Genomic DNA, 24102 nt, shown 5'->3' with positions numbered 1-24102 from the left:
GTTTCAGTGTCTAGTTTGTGTGTCAATGTGTAGGCTTGTGGTTGTAAGTTTGTGGCCTTCGGTCTTCTGTCCATTTTTACCTTTTTGTGTCTTCTGGTAAAAGTGAAAACTATTGTCTCCGGTCGATGGCGGTCGACCAGACATTTCAATCAGTTCAGTAAGATGCTGCTCCATTGGAGGATTCAGCGAGATGTTAATGCAGTTGAGCCGCATGCGTTTCCACCTGTAATCATATCCAACATTTCCACGTAAATGGGTACAGCCCAAGCTAAGATAATGATATAGAGCGTTAATCATGCAGTACTCCAACAGTATCACCTACCATCCCAGGATAGGTAGCCACATGTTGGGAGCAGCGATTTGGCATTCTGTTGTTAGGTTTGTTGTCAGCACTAGAGCCTTGGCACTTGACCCACCAGCCAGGAACGTCCCCGCGCTCCTCGCGGTAACTGCGCGTCGGCTGTACATCTCTCGCACCCCATGAGGGGAGGGGGGGGGGGGCGCCCGCTCGTCACGGCCACGGCTCAGCGGCCGGCCCGCCGGCGGTGCCAGGCTCTCCAGGCGCGCCCGCCGCCAGGTGACTCGTCGCGCGCTGGTGGCAGCGTCTGTCACTCGAGACGAGAACTAACCGCCTTGTCGTCGGCGGCGACCGCTGGCTGTGTGGTGTGTTTATGCGGCGGCCCGAGCCGGATCACGGCAGTGTTAGAGGGCCTCCTGTCAGGCCACCTGGGCTCGCTGTTGATCACGCGTAATTGGCTTGATGCAGGGACTGTTCTCGGCTCGGTGAGATCTCGCGATCTCGGCGACTGTACCCCATCGGGGTGTTCAAAGAATTAGAAGCGTGAAAGTGTGTTCAAGAAAGTAGACTCAAACAAAGCAAGACAAACTAAAAATCACTCAAAGGCGCCTCCCAATAATGCTAGATGTTGTAAAGAGTGAACGGGCATGCTGATTTGCCCTCGTTTAATTTGGGTTATTTCATTGAATGCTTCAAGTAAAGATAACGTTAAACTTGTCAAGTGATGTCGGAAATACCCCGTAATCCGTGACCCTAGTTTCCTGTATAATTGAATCACGGAATTTCACGTGAAACGTTCTGACCTGCTGATAGAGTGACAACGTTACTCATCTCGTAAAACAAATGTTACGTGCTTACTTCGGGCGTAGCCGGAAGCCGCTCCGCGATCACCTAGAGTATTATTGAATCCTGTGGCATGCATTTGACGGCCAATTTCGATTGACTCATAGCTGAGCTGCGTCGATTTTTTTCTTCTAGAATATGAAGGAATCGACTTTAATGTTACCAGCATTTGCCACTGAATGGTAACTGGCGACTTGAGTTAATGCTTAATTTATTTGGATAGATGTTATGAGATGTCACGAGAAGTGGCTCGAGTTGTCACGAGAAGTGGCTCCATCGGGATCTATACCAGAAATAAACCACTTAATCTCGGTCGAGATCGAAGCCCAGCCATCCTGAACCTGCACCTGTAGTGACCTGTAGCGTCTCGATCCAGATTCAGTCCACGAGACATTATTAACTGGGATCGCATTCGATTCAGCAGAGTTGGAGTCGGACAGAAACCTGTTACGATACGAACGGTAAATTGGTCTATACAGATAGCACACAAATGTGCATTCTGCACGACGGGCGTCGATGCAAAAGTATGCGTAGAGTATAAGAATATCAGCCATGCAGTTCTCACGGCTCTTTTAATTGCGTGTGTGGACCAAGAACAATACGTCGTCATTCAGGGGGTCTGGTGGCTCCCAGCTGTTGTCGGTCGTTCTGACAACGGTACGCCGGCCATGCCAACTACTGTACAGCGTCCCATGGCCCTTACCTGCATCTCTATCCGACTCCAATCCAAGCAACCCGCCATGTCCTCGTCCCAAGCAGACAACGTCGGCGACACCGCCAACCCCACCCACCTGCCACCCACTACTCCCAGCCGCCAGTGCCAGCCCCTCCCAGTTCCCGCCACACAGAGCTTTCCGCCCCCGGGTCATCAGCGGCCTGTTGAGCACACCGCACCGCGTGTTTGTAGTGGCGCAGCGTCTGGTTTGACGCCATCAATCACGCCCGCCGCAGCCCTGCGACGGCGGAGGAGAGGCCGGCGCCGCCGGCGAGCGACCGCCGCCCGGGGAGGCCTGGCTCCCGCAGCGGCCGCGGCCTCTCGCGCTCCGGCTGCCGGGGAGGCGGCCGGGTCCCGGCTGACATTGGGAGCAGCGGTACCGCGGAATGCCGCGCACGCCGCCGCGGGTGGAGCCGGGCCATGTTGGCGGTGCTCGGCGCCGGCGGAGCGCGCCGAAGACGGCCGCACTGACGAGCCGCCACGGCATGAGCGTGTCGGCTGTTGTGCAGCCGCCGCCGCCGCTGTTGGGGCGCAATCCCAGCACGTCGCACCATCTTGCCCTGTGCGCTGCCTGGACGCCGCACCATCTTGCCCTGTGGGTCGGAGAGAACAGCAGGCCGACCGCCCACACGGCTGGAAGCGGTGCAAAGCAGTGACCTCATCAGGACTGACTACCTTCGTGGTCAAACTCAAACCGTTTTGTCTGCGAGCCACGGAGCCGCACTCGGGTCCGGAGTGGCACCGATGACGTCACGGTGCGGGCCGCAGGACGGCTGCGCGCCGCCATGCTGAGCGTGCCTCTGTGACTATGGCATCTGGACGGCGCCGCTGCCAACATGCCGGTGACAGGGCCAGCGACACTCCGAAATAGGTATCCGCCACTGCGGCGCGGCCTGAGATGGCGCAGGCGCCGGCTGGCCGTCACCGCCGCCAGAGGGCGCCGCCGGGGAGCATGAGGTGACCATTTGAAGTTAGATAAGGCGCGATCGCCCGGGCCGAAAACGAACGAAGGACCGATTGTATTGGGCTGAAATCGAAAAGGGCAGGTGAAATGGTTGAATTGCGTGATGCAGGTGAACTACGTCTGAGGAAACATCTTGCATGCCAAAAATAACTCAGCAACATTATTTCGTGTCTTGAAAAGAATCCTACTTTGCGTTCTTAAAAGCTGTAACGCGGTACAATCGATGGTTAGAAACATTTAAGCCAGTCAAAAGAGTAGCTGTCAGCGTCACGCCATGCTGGAGCGCCGGGGCTACACGCATGTCGTTCGGGTGGCGTTAAAACTCCTTCTGCCTGAGGTCTCGACCACCGTTCGTAATCTCATCACCGACCACAGTTTGGATGGCCTGACCTTGGTTTGAAAATCCGGATTTCGGCACCCGGCAATGTGAGCTTCGTTGCAGTCACCACACGGAGGTCTGCGAACGTCTCTGCGCATCGAAACATTTACAATCTCGCTGTGAGCTTGAATGGAAAAACCAAAAACATTCATAACGCGACAAATACCTCCCCAACGGAGTCATCGCTGCAACACCAAGTTATGTGATCAATAGTGTCTTAAGGTATTCCGTGTGGTACCCGCAATGACAACACTTAAGACATGATATTTTACTTCAACTACTGGCGGTATGTTGTGCACTATCTTCGCTCTTTTACTCAATATAAGCAGGAACGGCATTGAGCTGTCGTTTTTTTTCGGCGTTTTGATCTCGGAGTTCTTATGCTAACAGTTATCGACTATCAACACACCCGGAGGGCCAAGATGGGCTGCACTACCGGCTCTCCAACTTGGAGGACTTCCATTTCCTCTGTCAAGCATTTCAAGCAAGCAAGCAGAGGATTAAGACACCTCCGAAAAATCAACAGGCAGGCTCAGTTATCTCCCCAGCATCACTTGACGTGGCGGTGTCAAGTTCAGTCAGAAAATTTAGGAAATCGGACTAAAATAATGAAAAGGTCTGATTGAGTACCTCTGAATTTGGGGAGGTGGCCTGGTAAGGTGAGAGGCTCAGGTCGGGTACGCAGGTCGAGTCCTAAATTACGCATACCTTTAAAAACGGTCAATGCTTGGAGTGTGAGGTAAATTCTTTCATTACGCTATTCACTTGCCTCTTCACTTGAAAGGTGAAATTAATTTCATCGTTTTATGTATGTGGCGCGCCTGAATAAAAATATCCAGCGTTTGTTTTTTGTTTTTGTTGCTGTTGTTGTTGGTTTTTTGTGCTTTTCCTATGAAATATTCCTGGTTCTGTCCAGTGGCCGACATAACACTATGTGCCACATGCTTATTCCACTGCAACTGGGTAGCCTTCCTGGTCACTCAGTTGGTCGGAACGTACGCGTTCTGATTCACCTACCCAACTCACCAGTTCGGATACTGGGTACGAGCGCTTTTGGCTTTCGCTATTCGCACATGGCGAGGCCGGTGACAGCCCACGGCCAGTGACAGCGGTCACTCTAAAGGTCAGGTGAGGTCAGGGGGATGGACAGATCGTACCGGGCATCGCGACACGTTAAAGTTTCACCACAACAGATTCTTCTGTTGACCTAGATTTCACGATCAGGTGGTGGTGCGCATAGGCGGATCCTGGGGAGGGGGGGGGGCATAGCCCCCCAAAACCTCTGAGAGTATGTTTTGGCCCCCCAAAGCATTCCCAGAACTTCATAATAAAAGTTTCGTCCTCTTACCGTCTGTTCTAACTTGAACTGTTTTAACTGCTTTGTTTTAACTTCTGTTTAAGATTTAAAAGCATTTCGGTGTTTTTTTTTTTTTGGTTTTGAATGGTGTCCCTAATAGATACTCGCGAGAGGCACTATGCACTGGACCTCGGATCCCACACCAGCCAGCTGGCGACGAACGGTTGCCCCCCCCCCCCCGCAAAAGACTCCAGGCTAGATCCGCCCCTGATGGTGTGGGAACTCACGCAACAAAACCGCCTTGGTGTGGGCGTTGATCCCTTATGTTGATCCAGTCAAACGCTTCGTACTAAACCTTAAAAATATCAACGGATCTGTTTTTCCGCGCAATTTGGTTTTGTCATTTCAGACAACCTATAGAATATGGTGTAGAGTTCCACATTGCAGGGGTTGAGCGCAATATGAGGAAGTTCCATATTGCCCCCCCCCCCCCCTCCCTCCCGCAATGAGACGCAAAGTCCGTTCCCCGCGAAACAACTTTTGCTGCGTGGGGAAAGCGTTGATGCGTTGAACAATCGAAGTGGTGAGTGGGTGCTCTGGCGTTTGCATTGCGAGGAGCTGACTATCGAGATGATTTGCGTGTAATGTGTTCAGTTTGACGCCATAAGACTTGTGTAAAGCGTGTCTAGTGTTCTGTCTGAGTGTTCCCCGTTATTCGCTTCACTAGAATACGCGTGCATGCAGTTGGCAATTCGGGAGCTTTTGGACTGTGGGGGACGATCCCCCACATTGTGAAAGTTGTGTGGACGCGTTCCCCACGTCTGTGACGGTGTCAGGCCCCCCGCCCTTGCCAGGAGGCACCACAGATTCCCCAGGCTTCAATGCACGTCCAGTTATCTTATCATGCCTTGGTCACAGGCATGACAATACAACCAGTGTTCGTTTGATAATGTCGTTTAACCAGTATCTATTTGCGTCTTGAAGGCCGGTGGCTGCCCGCATAAGAAGTCTAACTCATGCGGTCGGCTTTCCCAGAACAGCTCTGGCAGCCAGTGAACCAAAATGTTGTGCCCCCAACTGACGCTTAACGGTTCGTACATTTGAAACATGACATGCACTAACCGGTTACATTTGAAACACTACAGGCGATCAGGTAAGAATAACTTCATCAAGCCGACCGTAAGTGTAAACCTTTGGTTTTCCAGTCAAACGACAATGTGCCAAAAAGTTCCGTTCCGAAACTGTGTGTATCCTCTTGCGGTGGACAGCCCCCCCCCCCCCCCCCATATATCACGCCTTAACGAAATCGGTTTGAAAACTGGAGTTGTAAGTGCATACAAGCGTTTTGCCTTAGATCTTAGTCAATATATGGGCTGGAAACAACATTTCGTTTTCCTCATCTTAACTTTGTTGGTCAATTTAGAGCACATGGGGACAAAGTTCGCGAGAAAAAACACTGTTTCTTGGCTCCTTCAGTCATTTTAGTTGCTTATGAGAGTGCTAGGGCTATCTTAACCTTGTAACACCAAATTCATTTTGCAGGGATAACGTCGATGTTAACCTTATTTTGCAGAGAGGTTGCAGGTGGTGCGATATCAGTAGATTCTGAAAATTACTTACCTTCTACTAATAATGAATCATTTGTTCTGGCATTCGTTGTTATCCACTTATGAAGTACACAAGACAGATTCTTCGCATGAATAATGCTACTTCTTTATCATATTTAAACAACAGTGGCGAGTGCTCTAAATAAGACGCGTGGGCAATGGTTTCCTTTATCATAGGACATTCCGACTGCTAATGCACACTACTCCCACGTCATGGTGATATCTGTGAATAAGCTAGATGAGCTGATGCATGGAAAGAGCACGTTTGTAGCAGATCCATTTTTACCTGTTTTGAGCAATCACAATGGTGATAAAAAATTAAGCGTTTAGTAAAAAAAAACAGTGACAAAAGCTGCAAGCAGTTTCATTCCCACTGAAAAGCATGTGATTTTGCAGATTCATTCACCTGGAGATCTAGATCAACACTTAAGATATACAAATCGTTGTTGAGCCCATGCGAGATGGTCATGAAACGACAGGCGTATCGTTGTATGTCCAACAAATGGCGACACAGTAGTAATTTTGAGACCGTGTTTTTCCGACACTTGATTTCCCCACCGAGCCCATGAAATGAGCAGTCAATTGCAGTTCGAAACTAGCCTTCCGCCCACAAAGAGCCAGCTTGGTGAATCCGTCAGTCGGCCACACCCAGTCATGAGCCGGCCGCCTGCTCTGCGGTGCGAAGGTGCTGCGGCGGCCGGTCGGACGACGGCTGACGGCCGCGATGCTCCCAGACCGCTGACAGTGGGACGTGTCAGGGGACGGCGGCTGACGCCCGGCGGCTCGGGCCGCTGCCGGCTAAGTTTGGGGGCTGGCGGCCGGCCAGGCGGGGACCGGGGCCGGCAGGAGGGTCCGGCGCGCCCTCAGTCCGCGGCCACGGTGCTCCCATTCCACAGCCCGGAGCCGCGCGCACTCCCCGGCCCGTCTGCTGTCGCCGCTGTGAGTGTCTCTCGGCCCCGGCGCGGCCGCCGCAGCTGGGCCGTCTTCCACGCCCACCCAAGAGCAGAGGGCGTTTTTGTTTTGCACTGATTGTGGTGACATTTTGAGTGGACGGCACACATTCACCAAGAAACGCGGTAGGCGTTGGCGTGCTTTTTGCGTTAAGTGACAACTTGCGTCCATGAGCAAGCAATTATATAAAGTAAGCACTCCTCAACTTTCTGTGCCATGAAGCGATTTCGGAGACGATAGAAGACAATTTTTGAGGGTGTGACTAGTCTGCCAATGAGAGATTTGCGACGCTCCCCGAGCCAAACACACGAACCCAATTTGAAGCACAAACTCCATACTAAATTGGGATGTTCCAGTCCATCTACTGCCCAGCATAGGGCAGTATGGCCTGTGGTCATGGTACGGCTCTGCTATGGTCGTTTCAGTTTGTAGGCCCATCACCACAATTCCCATTGACATAGTTCAACTTCCGCACCATTTCATGTCCATGGCTTGTCTGCTGGCAACCTTTCGCTCCACCTCAAGATAAAGGCTGTTGGGGCAGTCCCGTAGAGGCTTCAGTATGATTCATTCCAACAAGCTGGCAGCCGCAATGTTTGCCGTGGCGTCACGGTCAGAGAGTTTATAGCTCTGCCGTCCGAACACGTGTTTTGTGACAAAACAACACTGTTTCAACAGCCTGATGTCCTTGTATTTGCTGTGGCCATTTAACTGCACCTGTTTGCGAGTCACCCTTAACGTAATGCTAGCAAAGTACTGCTTGAAGCATGTTGGATTGCTTTTTTCTACGCATCTCGCCCGTTGCAAAATTACTTTCCCTTTTTGGAATGAGACGCGTTGATAAAACGCGTCAGTGTAATGCGTAGAAGGTTGCGCCTTCTCCTACCCACCTATATTCCGTGTTTTCTCCTTTATCGGGCATTTCCTCTTTACGCTGTTTAAGCATTTTTGTCAGTACGAACCACGCGTTCGCATTAATCATGGAAGCAATAAATTCTGCTGTTTGCAGCATGTGGCATACCTTTTCTTCGCCCGTCGTCGGTCGTGGGTGCGTGAACTGACCCGTTCAAAGATGTACCTGTTACGCCATTTCTGTCTGACCTCGATCAAATAACGGGAAAAGGTTATGCAAGTCCGGCAAATACTTTAATTGGCGTCACGTAGAATTTTCATTGTCCAGGTCACTGCGAACACTGACAGACGTGTTTCCTTAAGTATAGCATCATGACTGATATGGACGGCATGGATTCTTTGTCCTCCAGTTCGCTGCGAATGCATCCCAGTACTCTCAGATATGATCGCGTTTTCGGTCAAAGCGCTAGAGCGACGTCAGCTGTAAAAAAGTCGACGTCTGCAGAAAAATCATATTTTCGCTAACTCGAGAGGAATAGCGGAGGCTTCAAGAAGAATATGATAAAAGTTTGCTATCGATATGCGAGTGTTGAAATGGCCCAAAATTTACATCCTGTACCAAAAATACATTTCACTAGATGTTCGACGTTGACTGCCTTCAAAGAGACTTCGCCGTGATGTAGTTGCAAGGTCTCAGCTGTGCGCAGAAGCAGTTAATGCTCAGTTGTAACGCGGCGTGATAACGGCGTGACACGACTGCGAGCTCCTCGAGTTCACATTTGGATAACTTGTCATGTAGTAGCGCCCAGCCCGTTACCTCTCTAAAAATGCGGACGTACAAAGCAAGCAGAAGATGAAGGCATTGGAATTTTACATGCAGTTTTTGAAATGTTCTGAAGTTGCGGAAGAGATGGTGCACGTAATCGCTTCAATTGATCACTCCTCTTGTTCTGCTGCTTCTTAAACACTGATATAGATGATTTCTTCTGGCGCACTGTTTGCATCGTGTAAATATTCGACAAGACGTTTCTATTATATCTATCTCATTTTTGCGTGTTACTGATTGTGTTGCTGTTCAATAATTTTTTTCTCGATGATTGGTTGTTTTGTATTCACTTACAGACAGCAACATGTCTTGCCCACTTTTTACTCATTGTTCGATTGCCTTAATTCACAGGTAACCGAAAACACCCGCCAAAATGTCTGACGAGGAATACTCGTAAGTATCTTCAAAAGCATGCTTAACAAAATGATCAACTATATTATGATTCATGCAGCAGCAATTGTTTATTTCGCGTAATAATCCAGACAATGGACACTGCGATAACTTCGAGTTTGCTTTCACGCTTACAATGCAGTGCTTTTATGCCCATTTACTTGACGCGATCGGACATGGTTGTGGAGATGTTTGTGATTAGTATATATATATATATATATATATATATATATATATATATATATATATCAATGCCACAGCAACAATATCACGTGCTCACAGTGAATGCTACGCAAATAAATCCTGGTGCCTCAATCTAATGCAACACGCGGCTCCAATCGTTTCTCAGCACGCAGCCGGCAAGCCGGCGCCCCCCCCCCCCCCCCGCCGGTAACTGAGCACCCACCCGTGTTTCAGATCCGAGGAGGAGGTGTAAGTATTGCCTCCCTGGCTCGCTGCGAGGACGGCCGCCCGGGCGGCACCGAGTCCCGTCTGCTCCGACAGCTTCCGCCCTGTAGTAGGCCGCCTGCGTTCGGCGCCGGCCCCAGCGGTTCTCACCAGTATCCGTGTATCCGTATCCGTCAGTATCCGTGTCGGGCATTAGTCGTAGGAGGGCCCGTGGAGGGCGACGCGCTGAGCGGTGACGGCAGCGCAGTCGGCGTATGCGTGCGTATGTACTGTCGTGTCGTGCATACGTCGTGGCGGCCGCAGTCGGCCGGGTCTGTGCCAGGTGCGTAAGGAGCGTAGTAGCTTCGCTAGCTGAAATGAAGTCTCATTCCAGGGTCCATTTTGGCTTCAGAAACCGGAAAGGTCAAAGTTTGGTCAGTCCGGTGCATTTTGTATTTGTATCGCGAGCGGTAACTAAAACTACCTCTCGATTCCGTCATATATCATAAAAACAATCATGTCGGTGCCTTTCACAATACCAGCAATGAGCCAAATTCGGCACAGTGCTGTTCAATTCATTGAACGGGCGCTGACAACTGGTATAACTTGACTGAAACGCAGCCCAGATCTGGACTCTGTGGTATGAGTATGGTGCTGGGCATGGTCGGTGACCTGATGCGACGTGCTCCACTGACCCCTGTATTTTCGCCCGTCAAAAGCAGCGAGGAGGAGGAGGAGGAGGAGGAAGAGATCAAGGAAGAAGAGTAAGTGCACACAGGACTCTTAGCACCCCCATATGAATGAGTGAACTCCGAAGCGGTGACCTAGGCTGCGCTCTATCTAGCCGGTTTAGCGTTTATCTGTAATTTGTGGAGTTTTGCCGAGGAGCATGTCGCGAACCGAGTCGGAATCACCTAAGTTTTTCACAACACAACGTGTGCTAAAGCATGAAATTTGCGTCGCTCTTTCGAAATGGCATGCCAGTGGGGGACTCGTGAAAGCGCATGTATTTCTTTGGCATGTAAATTTATAGATCGTGAGCATTTCCGGCACATGGTTTTGTTGCTGTTTATTTGATTGATTGAATGTTGTATGCACATACAACACATATGCACATACATAGAGCTTATTAATTTTCTCCAGATCGGGCCCCCTCCAGATAGCCCGCATTTTGGGCATTGAATTTTAAGATTCTTAGCATGGATAATATATTACTAGCAGCCTCATTTCTCGGAGACAAACCAGGAGAATGGAGATAAAGATGCGTTAATACTTCTGCTATTCGTTTCGATAAAGGCATGTTGCCAAAGTATCTACTCACGTATATTTCCATTCTCCTGACTTTTCTCCGATGAATAATGCGATTACTGCTGTCTTATCTGTGTGAATAATATTCCTCGCAAATGCATTTAAAAACTGACGTGTTTCTTGGCATGATATGTTTTACACATGAACCAATCTTGCTGTACAGACCTAGAAAACCATGCGTGCTGCGTATGCACATACATAGAGCTTATTAATTTTCCCCAGATCATGGTGAATCCTGTCATTTTGAAGTTGAGCTTTTTGCATACGAACTTGACAAAAAAATGTCGACTGTTAAGTGCTATCCAAACCAGGCGCGAGCTTGGTTCATAGCTTGTTTACGGCTAGCCGGCTGGTCGATGTGTATAGCTGATGGCTGATGACTAATGTAAAGCTTTTGCTCTGTCTGTTATCAAGGGGTACGACATATCCTAGAATTTAAAAGGCATTAAAAATGTGACGTAACAGTATGATTAGTGTCACAATTTCATTGACCAACAGAAGTGACGAATACGACGTCGGTATTTATGGGGCCCCGGAAACAGCGTGCAGCCTCTGGCCAGTGTAATGAGTCTCAAAATTTCTCCCAATCAGCGAAAGATTAACCTCGTCTTCTAACGGCTCTTCCCTTTTGCTTGCGATTGTTCTTGGTCATCTGGGACCCAAAGACGTCCAAATTTGATGCGTGTTGTCAGAAAACTGCATCCGCTCGGCCGGTTATGGGCCCCTCGCAGCCTTTGGGTCGCCATTGGGGCACAAAGGGGCATGCTCCCGCCCCCATCCCTCTGGATCCGCTGCTGACCTGAGCAGCTTAATAGACGGGCCCGACAAAAACATAGGGTCATTCATTCAAATAAGAAATAGCCACAGCACGATATGGAAGGCCCCCAACGATCACGTGCACCCCAGCAGGTTGACAGATAGGACCACCGATAAGAGCGTAGGGCCCTCCATTCAAATACAAAATACCCACGCCACACCGTGGAGGGTCACTGAATGATTCTGTGTGCCCACGAGGCTATCAGAAGGGCCCCGACAGAAGCGTAGGGCCCTCTATTCAGACAAGAAGTACCCAGGACCCAGTGCGGAGTGCTCCTGAAGGATTGAGCGTACCCGAACAGGCTATCAGATGGCCCCCAACAGGAACCCCAAGCATTAAAAGGATGGTGATGAATGAGCCTATGGAACGATGAATGCGCCCTAAAATCTCCAAACTATTACCCTCCCAATCAGTGAAAAATTATTTTCCTTTGCTGATGGGTCCTTCACTTTTGCTTGCGACTGTTCTTGGTCGCCTGGAAACCCAAAGACATCCAATTTTGTTGCGTTTTATGTTTTGAAAACTACATCTGTTCGGCCGACTGTAGGAACCCAGTTAGGGGGAGGGGGGGGGGGGGGCGTGAATGGACTGATGCCCCTCCCCTTCTGGATGCACCTCTATCTCCCGCTCTGTCAGAAGTCAGACATCTCTTGAGTCTATATTGATTTGTTGTACATTCTGAGGGATTTCTCGTTTGAGGCACCATTATTTCATACGTACATTGTCATCAGTATCGCTATGTATGTCGTTTTGACAGCAGCATTACGTACAAACCGATTCTGGTTTACACACTTTTTCTCACACATACCGGCTTGATAATTATTTGACGTTTTTATGATTAGCTTCATGGTATTCAGCATCACCAATGATGTGGGCTGCATGCAGCGCGTTGTGCCTTATCTACGTAGTGCTGGCATAAAATGATGCCACATCAACCGTCCACTACCACGTAGTGACATCTAGCAGTCACTTGGTAGTCGGGTTACGTAACTTGAGAGTGTCAGAACTTAGAAATTAGTCGGTAACCTTCACTAATTAGAACTGTAAAACTCAGAAGCCCACAGCACGTTTACAAAGGAAGCATGACGGCCGAGGCGACGAGGCCGACAAAACGAGAAACACAATGTGCTGTGTTTATTACCTCGCTTGTACCCATCAAGCACCTGTGCACGGCACTGAAATGAATTATAATTTGTCTTATTTATTCACAGATCAAAAACCATGAAGTAAGTGAGACGGATTTATTTGTTGATGTGGCTGCTGCCTGGGTCGCCTTCTTCGCTGCTACTTTTGGCTTTTAATTTGTCAACGGGTGGAAGTCCAATGAATGTAAAACGCTTAACAGACATTGATTTTCAGTGGTTGTAAATCCCGCCAAATGCTTTTGAAAAATGTCGTTTGTCTTGTCCCAGGCTGCACTAAGTGACAAAGCCTCACGCATGGCTCTGGTTAACAAGCCGGCAGGAAGTGCGGCGCATTTGTCCAAACATTTTGTGCGGAGCATTTGTGCTGTCTGGTGACTGTGTGTTCGGGGACCAGCTTCATGTGCTGCGGTCGTGGGCCAATTTTCAGCCTGCCTTTGTCGTGAGCTAATGAGCAGAGTGTGCGGGTCAGGTCCCCGCATATTCCCACCATAATCCATCACATGCAGGGGCCGGCACATGCAGAGGACGAAGCACGACGCCGGTCTTCTGTTCTGTTCTATGTACTGCCGTGTTCTAACCGTGTGCGATGTTGTTTATAACATCACAATATTGACAATGTTGACAAGACGTGACATAGTAATGCTGTTCAGTCAACATGTATGTTGTTCAAGATCGTAAACTGCATGCGATACACAGTGACGTGACTCAGTAGCATTTCAACAGCTTGCGGACCTCGGTAATTGCAATATTTATGGGACGTTAGATGTTGCTTGAGTGAAGCAGAGAACTGAAGTGCTTGTCGGTGAACCAAAAATTACCAAAGCAGCATCGGACCTAAGATTCACTAGCGCTTGCATTTTCCAGGCAAGAGGAGAAAAAGGAGAACATGTTCACGGTGAGTATGCTCGGTACAGTTACCATTCAGTGGTCCACCAAAATAGTGGTAACATACCAACTGAACGGTTACAGTAGTCATATTACACATCCTTCGCTTGTCAACATCGCATTGATGCCATGAAGGAGGCGTTTGTAACTAACTCAATCGACGCCTGGTATAACAACCTGAAATGATTTGAACAGCACTTCCGAAACATGCCATGCAAACGCCTACACTGTCGACGACAGTTTGACTAACCTGCGTAATTTCCTTGTGCAGATTAAATTCATGCCCATGCCTGCATCGTGCCAAGTTGACCTAGACTATCGTTTGTACATTGACAGCATCGCCAGGAGAAGAAGAACACTGAGCTGGACGAGCAACTGAAGGAGTACATCGCAGAATGGCGCAAACAGAGATCCAAGGAGGAGGACGAGCTGAAGAAGCTGAAAGAGAAGCAGGCCAAGAGAAAGGTTCGCCTGGGACGAAGGAGGTGGGGGGGGGGGGGGGGGAGGGACGTTGCATTGTATTCACAGTATTGTAGTAAGCAGTATCGCTAGTAGCATTACTACCGTGCGCTGGCAATGAACTCAGATATGTTCTGCCGTCCTCGATGTATCTCCAAGATCAGGACGGTGAGACTGATATTCCCCGTTCGCTGGGGGAGGGGGGGGGAGTGGGATCCCAACAACGTCACTCCTCGTTTGCCCGTGACGGCGATCTCGCCAGCTCCTCCGCTGCCGCTGATGCCGCCTTCCACTCCCACTGACGTCGACCCCGCGTTCCCCGGCAGGTGCTGCGCGCCGAGGAGGAGAAGCGGCTGACTGAGGCCAAGAAGGCCGAAGACGAGCGCCGCTACCGCGAGGAGCAGGAGAAGAAGCAGCGCGAGCAAGAGGAAAAGATGCGCCGCCTGCAGGAGGCCGAGAAGAAGCGTCAGGCGCTTGCGCAGGCGCAAAAGGCGGCCGCTGGCGCTGGCGCTAACTTCAAGGTCGGCAAGAAGGATGACAAGGTGAGGAGCTCGTGGTCATGGCAGCAGCTGGACTCAACGGAGCTAGCTTGAACCGGTCGGAGGGGTCATCTCAATGTACATACCTGCTTCAAGTTGTGAGGCTGCAAATCGGTCGGAGGGGTCATCTCAATGTACATACCTGCTTCAAGTTGTGAGGCTGCAAACTTGCTTTGAGATTAATTTTTTCAACCTTTTCGTTTGCTCAGTTCGAGGGACATGGCATCATGATTTTGTTGGCATCCTGATCGTCGGTTCATGGGTTTTGAGAATGACGGAACGGTTTTGGTACGTTCTAAACCAGGTGTCAAGGTGTTCGGTCTCACATATTATCGATTGGAATGTCCTCTTACATATAGACGAAAGTGAGTGGATAGGTCAGCTGTGCATGTCATCAGCCCGCTTTTAAAGCCAACCCCGGCTCAAATTTCAGCTTTCCAATATCCAAGCTGCCAAGACGGAAATCAGCAAGACCAAGGAGCAGCTGGCTGAAGAGAAGAAGATCGCACTCAGCATCCGCATCCAGCCACTCAAAGTGGAGGTGCGTGCCTGCCCACAGCTCTTCACCGAACTCCTCCGGTCCATCGATCTAGCACAGTAGCGATGTTAAGAGACCTACTGGTCTCCATTCGTGCACTGGTGTCTTGGTGGTTTTTATGGGTTGCGTTCATCCCACCAAGAAGACTTAGTGTGAAGCAAAGTTTCTTTACTGGATGCATACAAAGTGTTGTTTTTTTACGAAAAATCGGCACACCTTGTGAGGGTGAAACAAATGTGATGCCCCTCACACTTAGCGCTGTTCAAAGTTCAAAGGACAGATGCGGTGTTGGCCCAATCCATGTCCCATCGTAGCATGGAAGAGCCGACTCATGCAACAGTGGCCACTTCCCTCCTCCTGTGCAGACCGGGTCTGGGCTGCAGACAACGCCCTTTCCTGGGACCCCTCACCGGTTCAGTGTTGTCCCAGCCGCTGCTTCCACCGCTGGTGCCGCACACAGGGTCTGGGCCTGGAGGCGCTGAAGAAAAAGGCGGAGGACATGTGGAACAACATCGTGAAGCTGGAGACAGAGAAGTATGACCTCGAGGAGCGACAGAAGCGGCAGGACTACGACGTAAGCAGCTCACGCCCTCGATGCTCTCTGAGGCGGGTTACGGCTGGGACAGCTCTGCTGCTTTGCAGCTGTTGTGCGATGGGATGCTCCCTGAGACGGGTTGCGGATGGCACAGCTCTGCTGCTTTGCAGCTGTTGTGCGAAGGCAACATCGCTATCGCAGGGACGCGCTACAATTTCCAGGCAACTTGTACATGTTGCAGGGTGGGATGGGTTCTGCTTTGCGACGAGCACTGACAGTGATTACGCCGCCAAGCGCATCCTGTTTTTCAGATCGAGTTGACACAAAGCACGTAATGACGATTTTCCACCCCACAACTTCTTTCAGCCTTTTGTTTAGCTATGTGCCCTTAAGCCAATTAAACTGTTAGCTTAATACTACTAAACTGAACCGCTTCATTGCAGTTTGATTATATTGTGCTATATCCCACATCGCCATTATCGATTTATCTCAATCATTACAGCTGAAAGAGCTCAAAGAGAGGCAGAGACAGCAGAACAAACAGAAAGCCATTAAATTGGGTTTGGATCCTGAGTAAGAGAAACGCCGTGTTGTTCGCACGCGCATATAACATCTAGTCTGTAGTCCAAGTTCGACGAATGCGATCATGCTTAGGCAAGGCTGCTTGAACTCCAGGACACTCGCTCGGACTGAGTTGGAGAAAAGCAATGCAAACTAAGTCCTTACTTAGCGCTGCTTTGACAACCTTTTAGTACGGGCTTCTACGACACCAGCTGGGCTGATCGATATCGCGTCTGGCCACTGCATGGAGCACAAAAATGCGAGTGGTTATCGAATGCGTCTCACGTGCTCTCGTCTGCTGTTAGCCACATGCACGTGAAAGACGTTTGAGCAGAGTCTCAGGCACGATGGGTAAATGGCACATGGACATCCCGAATGTGCTCGGCATCCTGCTACGTACAACGGCCAATATATGTCTGATATTGGATATATTCGAAAAGTGGCCCATCTCCAAAAAAGAACATATCCTTTATTAAGCTGACATATATCTGACATTGGAAATGCATCTTATAGTGGACATGTATCCGATAGTGGACATATATCAGATGGTGGACATAAGTCCGGTATGCGACTGCTCAGACCTCTTCCACCACTGTGTGTGTGCGGTGTTAGCCTGTAAAACGGTGGGAGACACCGCACTTGCTCCCACTGCGTTTTCAGACGAGTCTGCAGTCCCGAAATGGATGCCATTTCACCGAATGTGTCCGTGGCCGTGTCTAGACCGTTCGAGACGGATGCCAGCGGCTAGCGTGTCCCAGTATGCCAGGCTGTTAGACCCATTTTCCTGACGGTAGACACTATTGGGGTGTTTCTTTTGTAGCTTAAAGAGCTCAAAGAGCGGCAAAAGCAGCAGCTGCGACACAAAGCGCTTAAGAAGGGGCTCGATCCCGAGTAAGTGCTGCCGATGCCTGGGCACGTGGATGTAAAACGTGTTAGCACGAGCAACTGTCTCGGTGTTAGGCGTCCCCAGACGTTGCTATGCATTATGTGAGCACGGTTCCCTTCACCCTCGGTACGGATCAGGTGTTATTCTTTTCTTTTTTCTTAGATCACCGTAGCACACATCTGCTACCAGCAGCCCTTGTGCATCCATTGCAGGCCAAAATTATATATGCACGGCCGGTATAAATCTATAGATTGGTGTTTGAAAGTGCCATAAGAATGGGCAGCAGTACCTATGCATCCGTGAAGTCCTGCCCTTGACCATGGGAAGATGGCATTATGCATCGACTGCATGAACACACAATTTGCGTAATACTTAACGCTGGTACGGCACGTAACGTTCTGATAAACCAAGTAACATCAAGCATGCCCTACTTGACACAACCACTAGTGTCTTGCAGACGCGCCGCAGTGACACGTGAAATGCGAATGAACATCAACGCAACCATTCTGGCCAGTTGAGGCATAGTTCAACATACCTTTTAGAAACCTAGGAAGTCTCCCCAAAGCCGGCATCAGTCTTGCCCCACCCCCTCACCTCTCATCCCGTTGTTAGATCTGATGCATGCGCAGTGCACTCGGTCGGATCAGATCCGTGTAATCGAGCCCGTTTCTCCACCTGGGACTTCGTAGCTGAAAGAGCTGAAAGAGCGGCAGAAAATGCAGCTGCGGCACAAGGCTGTCCGGTTGGGTCTGGAGCCCGAGTGAGTATGACGTCAGTGCCTGCTGAGGGCCTGCTCGTACTTTTCAGGGTGCCTAATGTGCTCACTCAAAGACTTGAAAAGTCGTTTGATGTGGCAGGGTCATAGATGCCTTGGCTAATCACGTCCATATGCCGTCAACGCGCTTTCAAAAGCCGTGCCGGTACGCGGGGATTTTTGTTATGCGTGTCTCTGCTCCGCCGCCGCGCCGAGTTTTGGTACATTAAAGTAGTCCTCTGTGCGAAGGTGCAGCGATATGTCCGTTAACTTGTATATGACGTCACCCGCCTGTTTTTCAGGGCCCTCACCGGAAAACACCCGGTACGTATAATATACATAAGGACATTTTCTTTGGCATATGGTCCAGCCCTAGGACATGACACTGTCTGCTACGAGGCCCTAGATTTACAATTCGTTACAATACTGGTGCATCACGATATAACGGTGCCCACCAATTACGCTGTAACCATGACACACTGCTGTAATATCCCCAAATTCTTTATAATGGGCGTCAGGTTCCATTACAAATGTCAAGACTGTGCCGGCCCGGTTACCGTAGATCCCATACGTTGCCGAACGTTTCAGCCTAAAGTGCGCTTGGCGTCCAAGTTCGAGAGGCAAGTTGATAGGCGGACATTTTCTGAGAAGACACACCTGTTCGATGGTGTAAGTGCCGTAGAAGGAGGGCTGTATGGCTCCTGAGGTAGCTGCACGCAGTACCAGTCGGTAGAGAGCGGGCACCAGCCTGCCTTCAGAGCATCGCTCACAGGGTAGCATCGCACCTGAGCGGAGCAGGGCGGTAGATCCCGGGTCGCAGTGCAGTGTCGCATGCTGACCGGTAGTGCCGGGTGCGTTCTAGCCCAAGATTCGGGTCGCCTCAAAGTTCGAGAGGACTATAGATCATCGCACGTACGTCGACAAGCAGGACCTCTTCAACGGAGTGAGTGGATATTTATAATCATGTCTGGGGACGATGAAACGTGCTTTCTTTCTCTAGTGCAGCCCGATTATGTAAAGAGTTTAGGTGTCCATGACTTAAGATTAATACGAGTGGTGGTACGTTCTTTCAAGCCCCACTGCTAATTATTTGAACGAACGAGCCCAGATCATTGGTGCAATGGCAATGACTTACTTTTTAAATGACTGGTTTCCGTTATTTTCGGGCCTTAAAAGGTCAGATTAACGTCAGGGTCGTGAGAACCGCGTACCGAGAGGATTTTCATCGGAGCATCGTGAGCTGGCTGCCTAAAATCGTTCACCACAGGGGACCGATCAATCTTTGACGCCTCCATTGATGCCGCACGTGCATATGTATGGACTGTATGACAATGTAGCACTGTAGCACAGCTACCTCTTAACATTTGCTTATGCTGTTACCTATGTGTGTCTGTCGGGGGAACAAGTGCATGCCAGGTGGCAGATTATCGGATCTGTCATGCCCGCATTTAAATGCTTTTGCTTTTTAGATAGGTTAATCCTATGTTCGTCGCGTGGTAGGAAAGGTTTGTCCCTTATTACTTGCTGCGGCCTTTTTATGCTTAATACGGTGCTTTTTCCAAGCTTTGAGTATAGATGTAACATGGTGAAAAATTGTTTGTGTCAACTTCAATGCTGCTTAGGTCATTTACAATGTGAGGCATCGTTCCCGTTGTTTTTCTACAAAAATTGCGTATGTTTTACATCGTCATTGATGGTTTGAAAATGAGTGCTTCACGGGTCATAGATATACAACGGGCAATGTGCACTACTCCAAAACAACTCGCCTTTCTCTCCACAAACGACGCGGTTTCCAACGGCTATGGCAATACGTAACCATACGGAACGCCGACGAGCCAGATACAAATGTTCATATCAGGGCAGTATGCCCGGCTTATAATGCACGGTGGCCGCCCGACCTGCAGGGCTGGACGGTGATGTTCTCCGAACAGAACGACAAAATGTGGGAGGAGAAACTCGACGAATGGGGCAAGCGTCCCAAGAGTGAGTGCACGGTTCGCATGGGACGATCGCAGCGCCGCGCCCCGGCGTTGGGCGGAACTGCACCTTTGACGGTGAACCGCACTAGCAGCCCTAGTCGAGGAGCGGAAAAGCGTAGTCATCCGGGAAAGTCGAAGCTCACCTCGTCCCTGTCCCTGTCTCACCTCGTCCCTGTCCCTGTCTCACCTCGTCCCTGTCCCTGTCTCAGCTCGTCCCTGTCCCTGTCTCACCTCGTCCCTGTCCCTGTCTCAGCTCGTCCCTGTCCCTGTCTCACCTCGTCCGACTGCAGTCCCCGACCGTCAGCGTAGTACCATGCAGGCGGCGGAGTCAGCGATAGAGCATGCGGGCTTGGCAGGAGGTGTAGTCCCCGAAGGAAGGAGTAGTTGCGGCAGCAGGCGTGTGGTCCCCGGTCTCGACCGCAGCACCCAACAGAATGCGCAGGCCCAGACAGAAGATGCAGTTGGCGGTAGAATGTCTAGTCCCACGGAGAGGAATTTGTCCCGGTTTTGCACAGAGTTTGGCCCGCCAGATAAAAGGCAAACCTCAATGGGCCCTAGACCATTCCATTTCGGCACGAACCATCCCACATGAGCACGGCAGTGAAGACGCGAGGCGTTACCACTTAGTTTGGTCCGACACCGACAGGTGGCAGCATGGAGCGTTGCTCGTCCGGCCGTCGACCATCGACAGAGGACATCAGCATGCGCCACATATTAGCTCCGTAATAACCTAGTGCGATGGTGCACCTTTGACAGGGTCTGGATAAACTGACCTTGGAGGCACATGAAAAGATATGGACTGAGCGGTTGAAAGCCTTCAGAAGCAAGACCAAATGTAAGTGGGATCGCCTGGATAGGGCACACCTACAAAGCCAGTTGATATTTCCTCATTCCAGGCTAGCGGGAGCAAGCTGCAACTGGATTTCCTCAAAAACGTTACGTTGTTCAGTGCCGTTGAAATGTCCAAATGACAGTCAGTCCCTTTAGTTAAAATACTGTGGAATAAACGCAGCAAATCATATTAGATTTTGACACTCAAAAGCCACCAGGAAAACGACATCTGATAATGTCTTATGTACCGCGTGTATTAATCTGCATCATGCCTGACCTTGACCTGACTCTGCGTCGGCCAGCGCGCCTGCCTAAGTGGTTCGGTGAGCGGCCCGGCAAGAAGTCGGACGACCCCGAGACGCCTGACGATGAGGAGAAGGAGGAGGAGATGGCGCCGCCGCCACAGGAGGTCGAGGAGGTGGGCGGGCGCGCTCGGGGATCACGAGACGCCTGGGGGCATGTCTGACCGGTCGATGAAGGCACTGACTCGAGGCGCCTGAGTCACGCTGCACCCATGCGCAGCATGTACACGGAAGGCTCATACGTGCCGTTGGTTCCTTGTCAGAAAGTCATGCATCGCGAAAATAATTCTAGGACCAAAGGAGCACAGCTGACACGTTTGACATTTTTTAGCCTATGACTTAACTAGCGCTGGGACAGACCCAAAATGCCAGAATCGAAAGATTGTGATCTCATGGCTGTGGAAATAGTGCTATTTGAGCTGGAAAGTTTATTCGAAAGGATGCATGCATGATGTGTTCTCATGTGCCCTACATCACTGGAAAACCGTTCATTCGTCCCACATCACACCAAGTAGGGTTTCCAGTCCCACCATGGTCAGCGGAGGCTATACGAAGCTGATGACACATTACCACGTTTAAATCGTAAGGATAACTCGAACTGCCGCGTTCCCGCGCAGCAAATTTAGTGTGCGCAGTTCTGAAACGGCTTTTTTAGCCTACTGATACGCATGTCACGATCTCATCACCCGGGAGCCCTCACTCGCTGCATGTTCGGTCTTGGGCTCTGATGCGTACGTAGCGAGGCGAGGGTCATCCAGTCCGACCAAGATCTCGTCAAAGGCAATCAGAGACACAATGACCGCTGTCTTTTCAAATTCAAAACATCGGCCGTGATTGCCGATCCGGTCAGAATGTCCCTTACTCGTCAGCTGACAGTGAAGGCTATTTCTACGCTGATGAGCACGGAGACTTTAACCAGTGAATGTGTTTAGGAGGAAGAAGAGGAAGAAGAGGAGGAGGAAGAGGAAGAAGAGGAAGAAGAAGAGGAAGAAGAGGAGGAAGAGGAGGAAGAGGAGGAAGAATAAACTCCCCACGTTAGTTATGTTTTACATACTGGTGTCATGTTGCATTCACAGGCGTTGTTTAGCTTTGTGCTTGGGGTTTGAGCTGAGACCAGTGGTTAATACTAAGTTGAAGCACGATCATGGTGTGCACGGCGAGCATCAATATTTCCTCAAAACTTGTGCAAATCACAGGATCACCTAGACTTGGCATAGTGCCTTAGGTATGGTTGGAGGTGATTAGAAAATAGTCGCCATCATCACTCATTGGTGCCGCAGAATAAAGAACTATTTTTGGAGCCTCACCATGCAAACACCATAAACATCAAGGCTGATAACTGTCAGGATGTCTGAACTCATAAAACTTGATCATGTACGCATGAATTCGCACTCCAGCAAAAGCTATCCCTTTACAGGTGACGCGTGTTTCTAGCGTATGCTCCAATCCTGTGTACCATCGTCGTTCAGCCGGGCCTCCTCTTCGTTGTCGACGGATGCCGAGCGTCGGAGGACGCCGGTGCACCAGTGACGTCATTGTACCAACCGGCTGACAACGCCCGCCGCTGCACCACGTCGGGCCGGGCCAACCAGCGGTGTCACGTCCCCGACTCCCGACGGCCGGAGGCCGGTGTTTCTCATATTCACGTCTACGTGCATGTCTCCTGGTAACCGCGCGCGGGACGGCCGAGCAGCGGGGCGGGTGACGGTCCTGGTGGGTGTGGATGGCGCCGAGGAGGCCCCAGCCCCTCCCCACCCGCCCTGTCCCCTCCCACCAGGCTGACGTGGCGTCCCCTCCGCCGCCCGTCCGCAGACCGGCGCGTCCAGGTCGCTGAAGCGGGCCGGGGGTGCGGCCTGACCTCGCCTCGTGTCACTTCCCCTGAGCTGGATGTTAACGATCAATACACGCCTCGGTACGGTGCAATGTTTCAGGAGCCGAAGCGATGACAGTAGTGAAAGGTCTTCACAAAGGAGCTATAGCCGTGGTTTGGAGCAGGCAAAGCTCAGGGAATCATCGTTCGCTCGCCAGCACCCGTGCGGGCCTTCTACCAGAGCAGCCAACATTGCTAGTTATGTTACATAGCTATTTATGCCTCTAGTTATGTTTTTCAGTTTTATTCCAGACGTGTTGCTGACGAAAAGACCTTCTTTGCTCTAGGAAGTTCCTAACATGCAAGCTGACAGAGAGCGGTGTGAACACCTCGTGCAGGGTAACACTGTTAAACGGGCCTTGCAAATATCTCGCGTTGAGCTTTTGTTACGCACGTGGAGCATGTTACATTCCTCCATCAATGCGAAGCGTTCCAAAACGCGTTCCCAATCCATACTCAGAAGTTAACATACGTCATGGGTGCTGTTCAGGGAGTTAGAATCGCTTTTGAACTAGGGTGGGAGTGAAAAATTCCATCGCAAAAAGACCGTGCGAGAGTGAAAAAATCAATTCACAATAGATGGAACTTATAAGCTCGTGACTGATGCTTCAGCAAACAAAGACATCTATTTCAAGTTGGCATGGACGTAATATCAGAAACCTGACAAAACTATTTTGTTTTTTAACATCTTAGGCCATTTAAGTGAAACAGAATACATTAAAGCATAGTAATTTCATGACAGTGTAATGAGCATACGAAATTACTGCCACCAATGATTTGATGCTGTAGTTTACACTTCCCTTCCACAGCACTTTTAACACAAAACAAAGCAAAGCAATTAAATAACAAAATAACTACAGAAAATTCAACAAGCACAAAACACTCAAACAAAAACAACAAAAAATACTTGCACCCCTACACATCAACCCATCACCAAGACAAACACAATAGACATGCCACTGGCTTCAGTTAAGATGGAGTCGGGGAAAACAAGCATTTTGCCACTGTTTCATACAAAATACCAATGCTTGTTTCCATGAAAGTATTCTAACTACGCCTGACCTAAAGAGGCCTTACTTCATCTCATCCTGTCTAACCTGTTTGTATCACAGCAGCAGTTGTGAGTTACTGATTCTTGCACAGTTCCCATTGCCACTTGCCACGCACTTAACCAACTTAACCTA

At 50.1% G+C, this 24102-nt stretch overlaps 1 protein-coding gene across 6 annotated transcripts; it reads left to right on the top strand.

Moving 5' to 3' along the window:
- Nucleotides 1-6965: 6965 nt before the first annotated feature.
- LOC119107525 (troponin T, skeletal muscle) lies at nucleotides 6966-22966 on the top strand. Of its 6 annotated transcripts, XM_037230993.1 has the most exons (15): nucleotides 6966-7042; nucleotides 9084-9125; nucleotides 9540-9554; nucleotides 13644-13674; nucleotides 14001-14129; nucleotides 14450-14665; nucleotides 15096-15203; nucleotides 15661-15774; nucleotides 16238-16308; nucleotides 18239-18260; nucleotides 18525-18605; nucleotides 19841-19919; nucleotides 21049-21164; nucleotides 21981-22082; nucleotides 22466-22966. In XM_037230993.1, exons 2-14 carry the CDS (start codon nucleotides 9106-9108, stop codon nucleotides 22071-22073), a joined length of 1095 nt encoding a protein of 364 aa, XP_037086888.1. In that variant the 5' UTR covers nucleotides 6966-7042; nucleotides 9084-9105; the 3' UTR covers nucleotides 22074-22082; nucleotides 22466-22966. The 6 variants fall into 6 exon arrangements, with proteins under 6 accessions (XP_037086888.1, XP_037086886.1, XP_037086883.1 ...); XM_037230991.1 differs by lacking the exons at nucleotides 6966-7042; nucleotides 9084-9125; nucleotides 9540-9554; ... (1 more) ...; nucleotides 18525-18605; nucleotides 19841-19919 and adding exons at nucleotides 10143-10273; nucleotides 12846-12860; nucleotides 17117-17187; nucleotides 18799-18879; nucleotides 20672-20750; XM_037230988.1 differs by lacking the exons at nucleotides 6966-7042; nucleotides 9084-9125; nucleotides 9540-9554; nucleotides 16238-16308 and adding exons at nucleotides 10143-10273; nucleotides 12846-12860; nucleotides 17117-17187.
- The last annotated feature ends 1136 nt before the right edge of the window (nucleotides 22967-24102 follow it).

This window comes from Pollicipes pollicipes, unplaced genomic scaffold (genome assembly GCF_011947565.3).
Source record: "Pollicipes pollicipes isolate AB1234 unplaced genomic scaffold, Ppol_2.1 Scaffold_6686;HRSCAF=7923_pilon_pilon_pilon, whole genome shotgun sequence".
In the NCBI taxonomy this organism is placed as follows: Eukaryota; Metazoa; Arthropoda; class Thecostraca; order Pollicipedomorpha; family Pollicipedidae; genus Pollicipes; species Pollicipes pollicipes.
The sequence above is the reverse complement of the archived record's forward strand: the minus strand, read 5'-3'. Positions and strand labels throughout refer to the sequence as shown.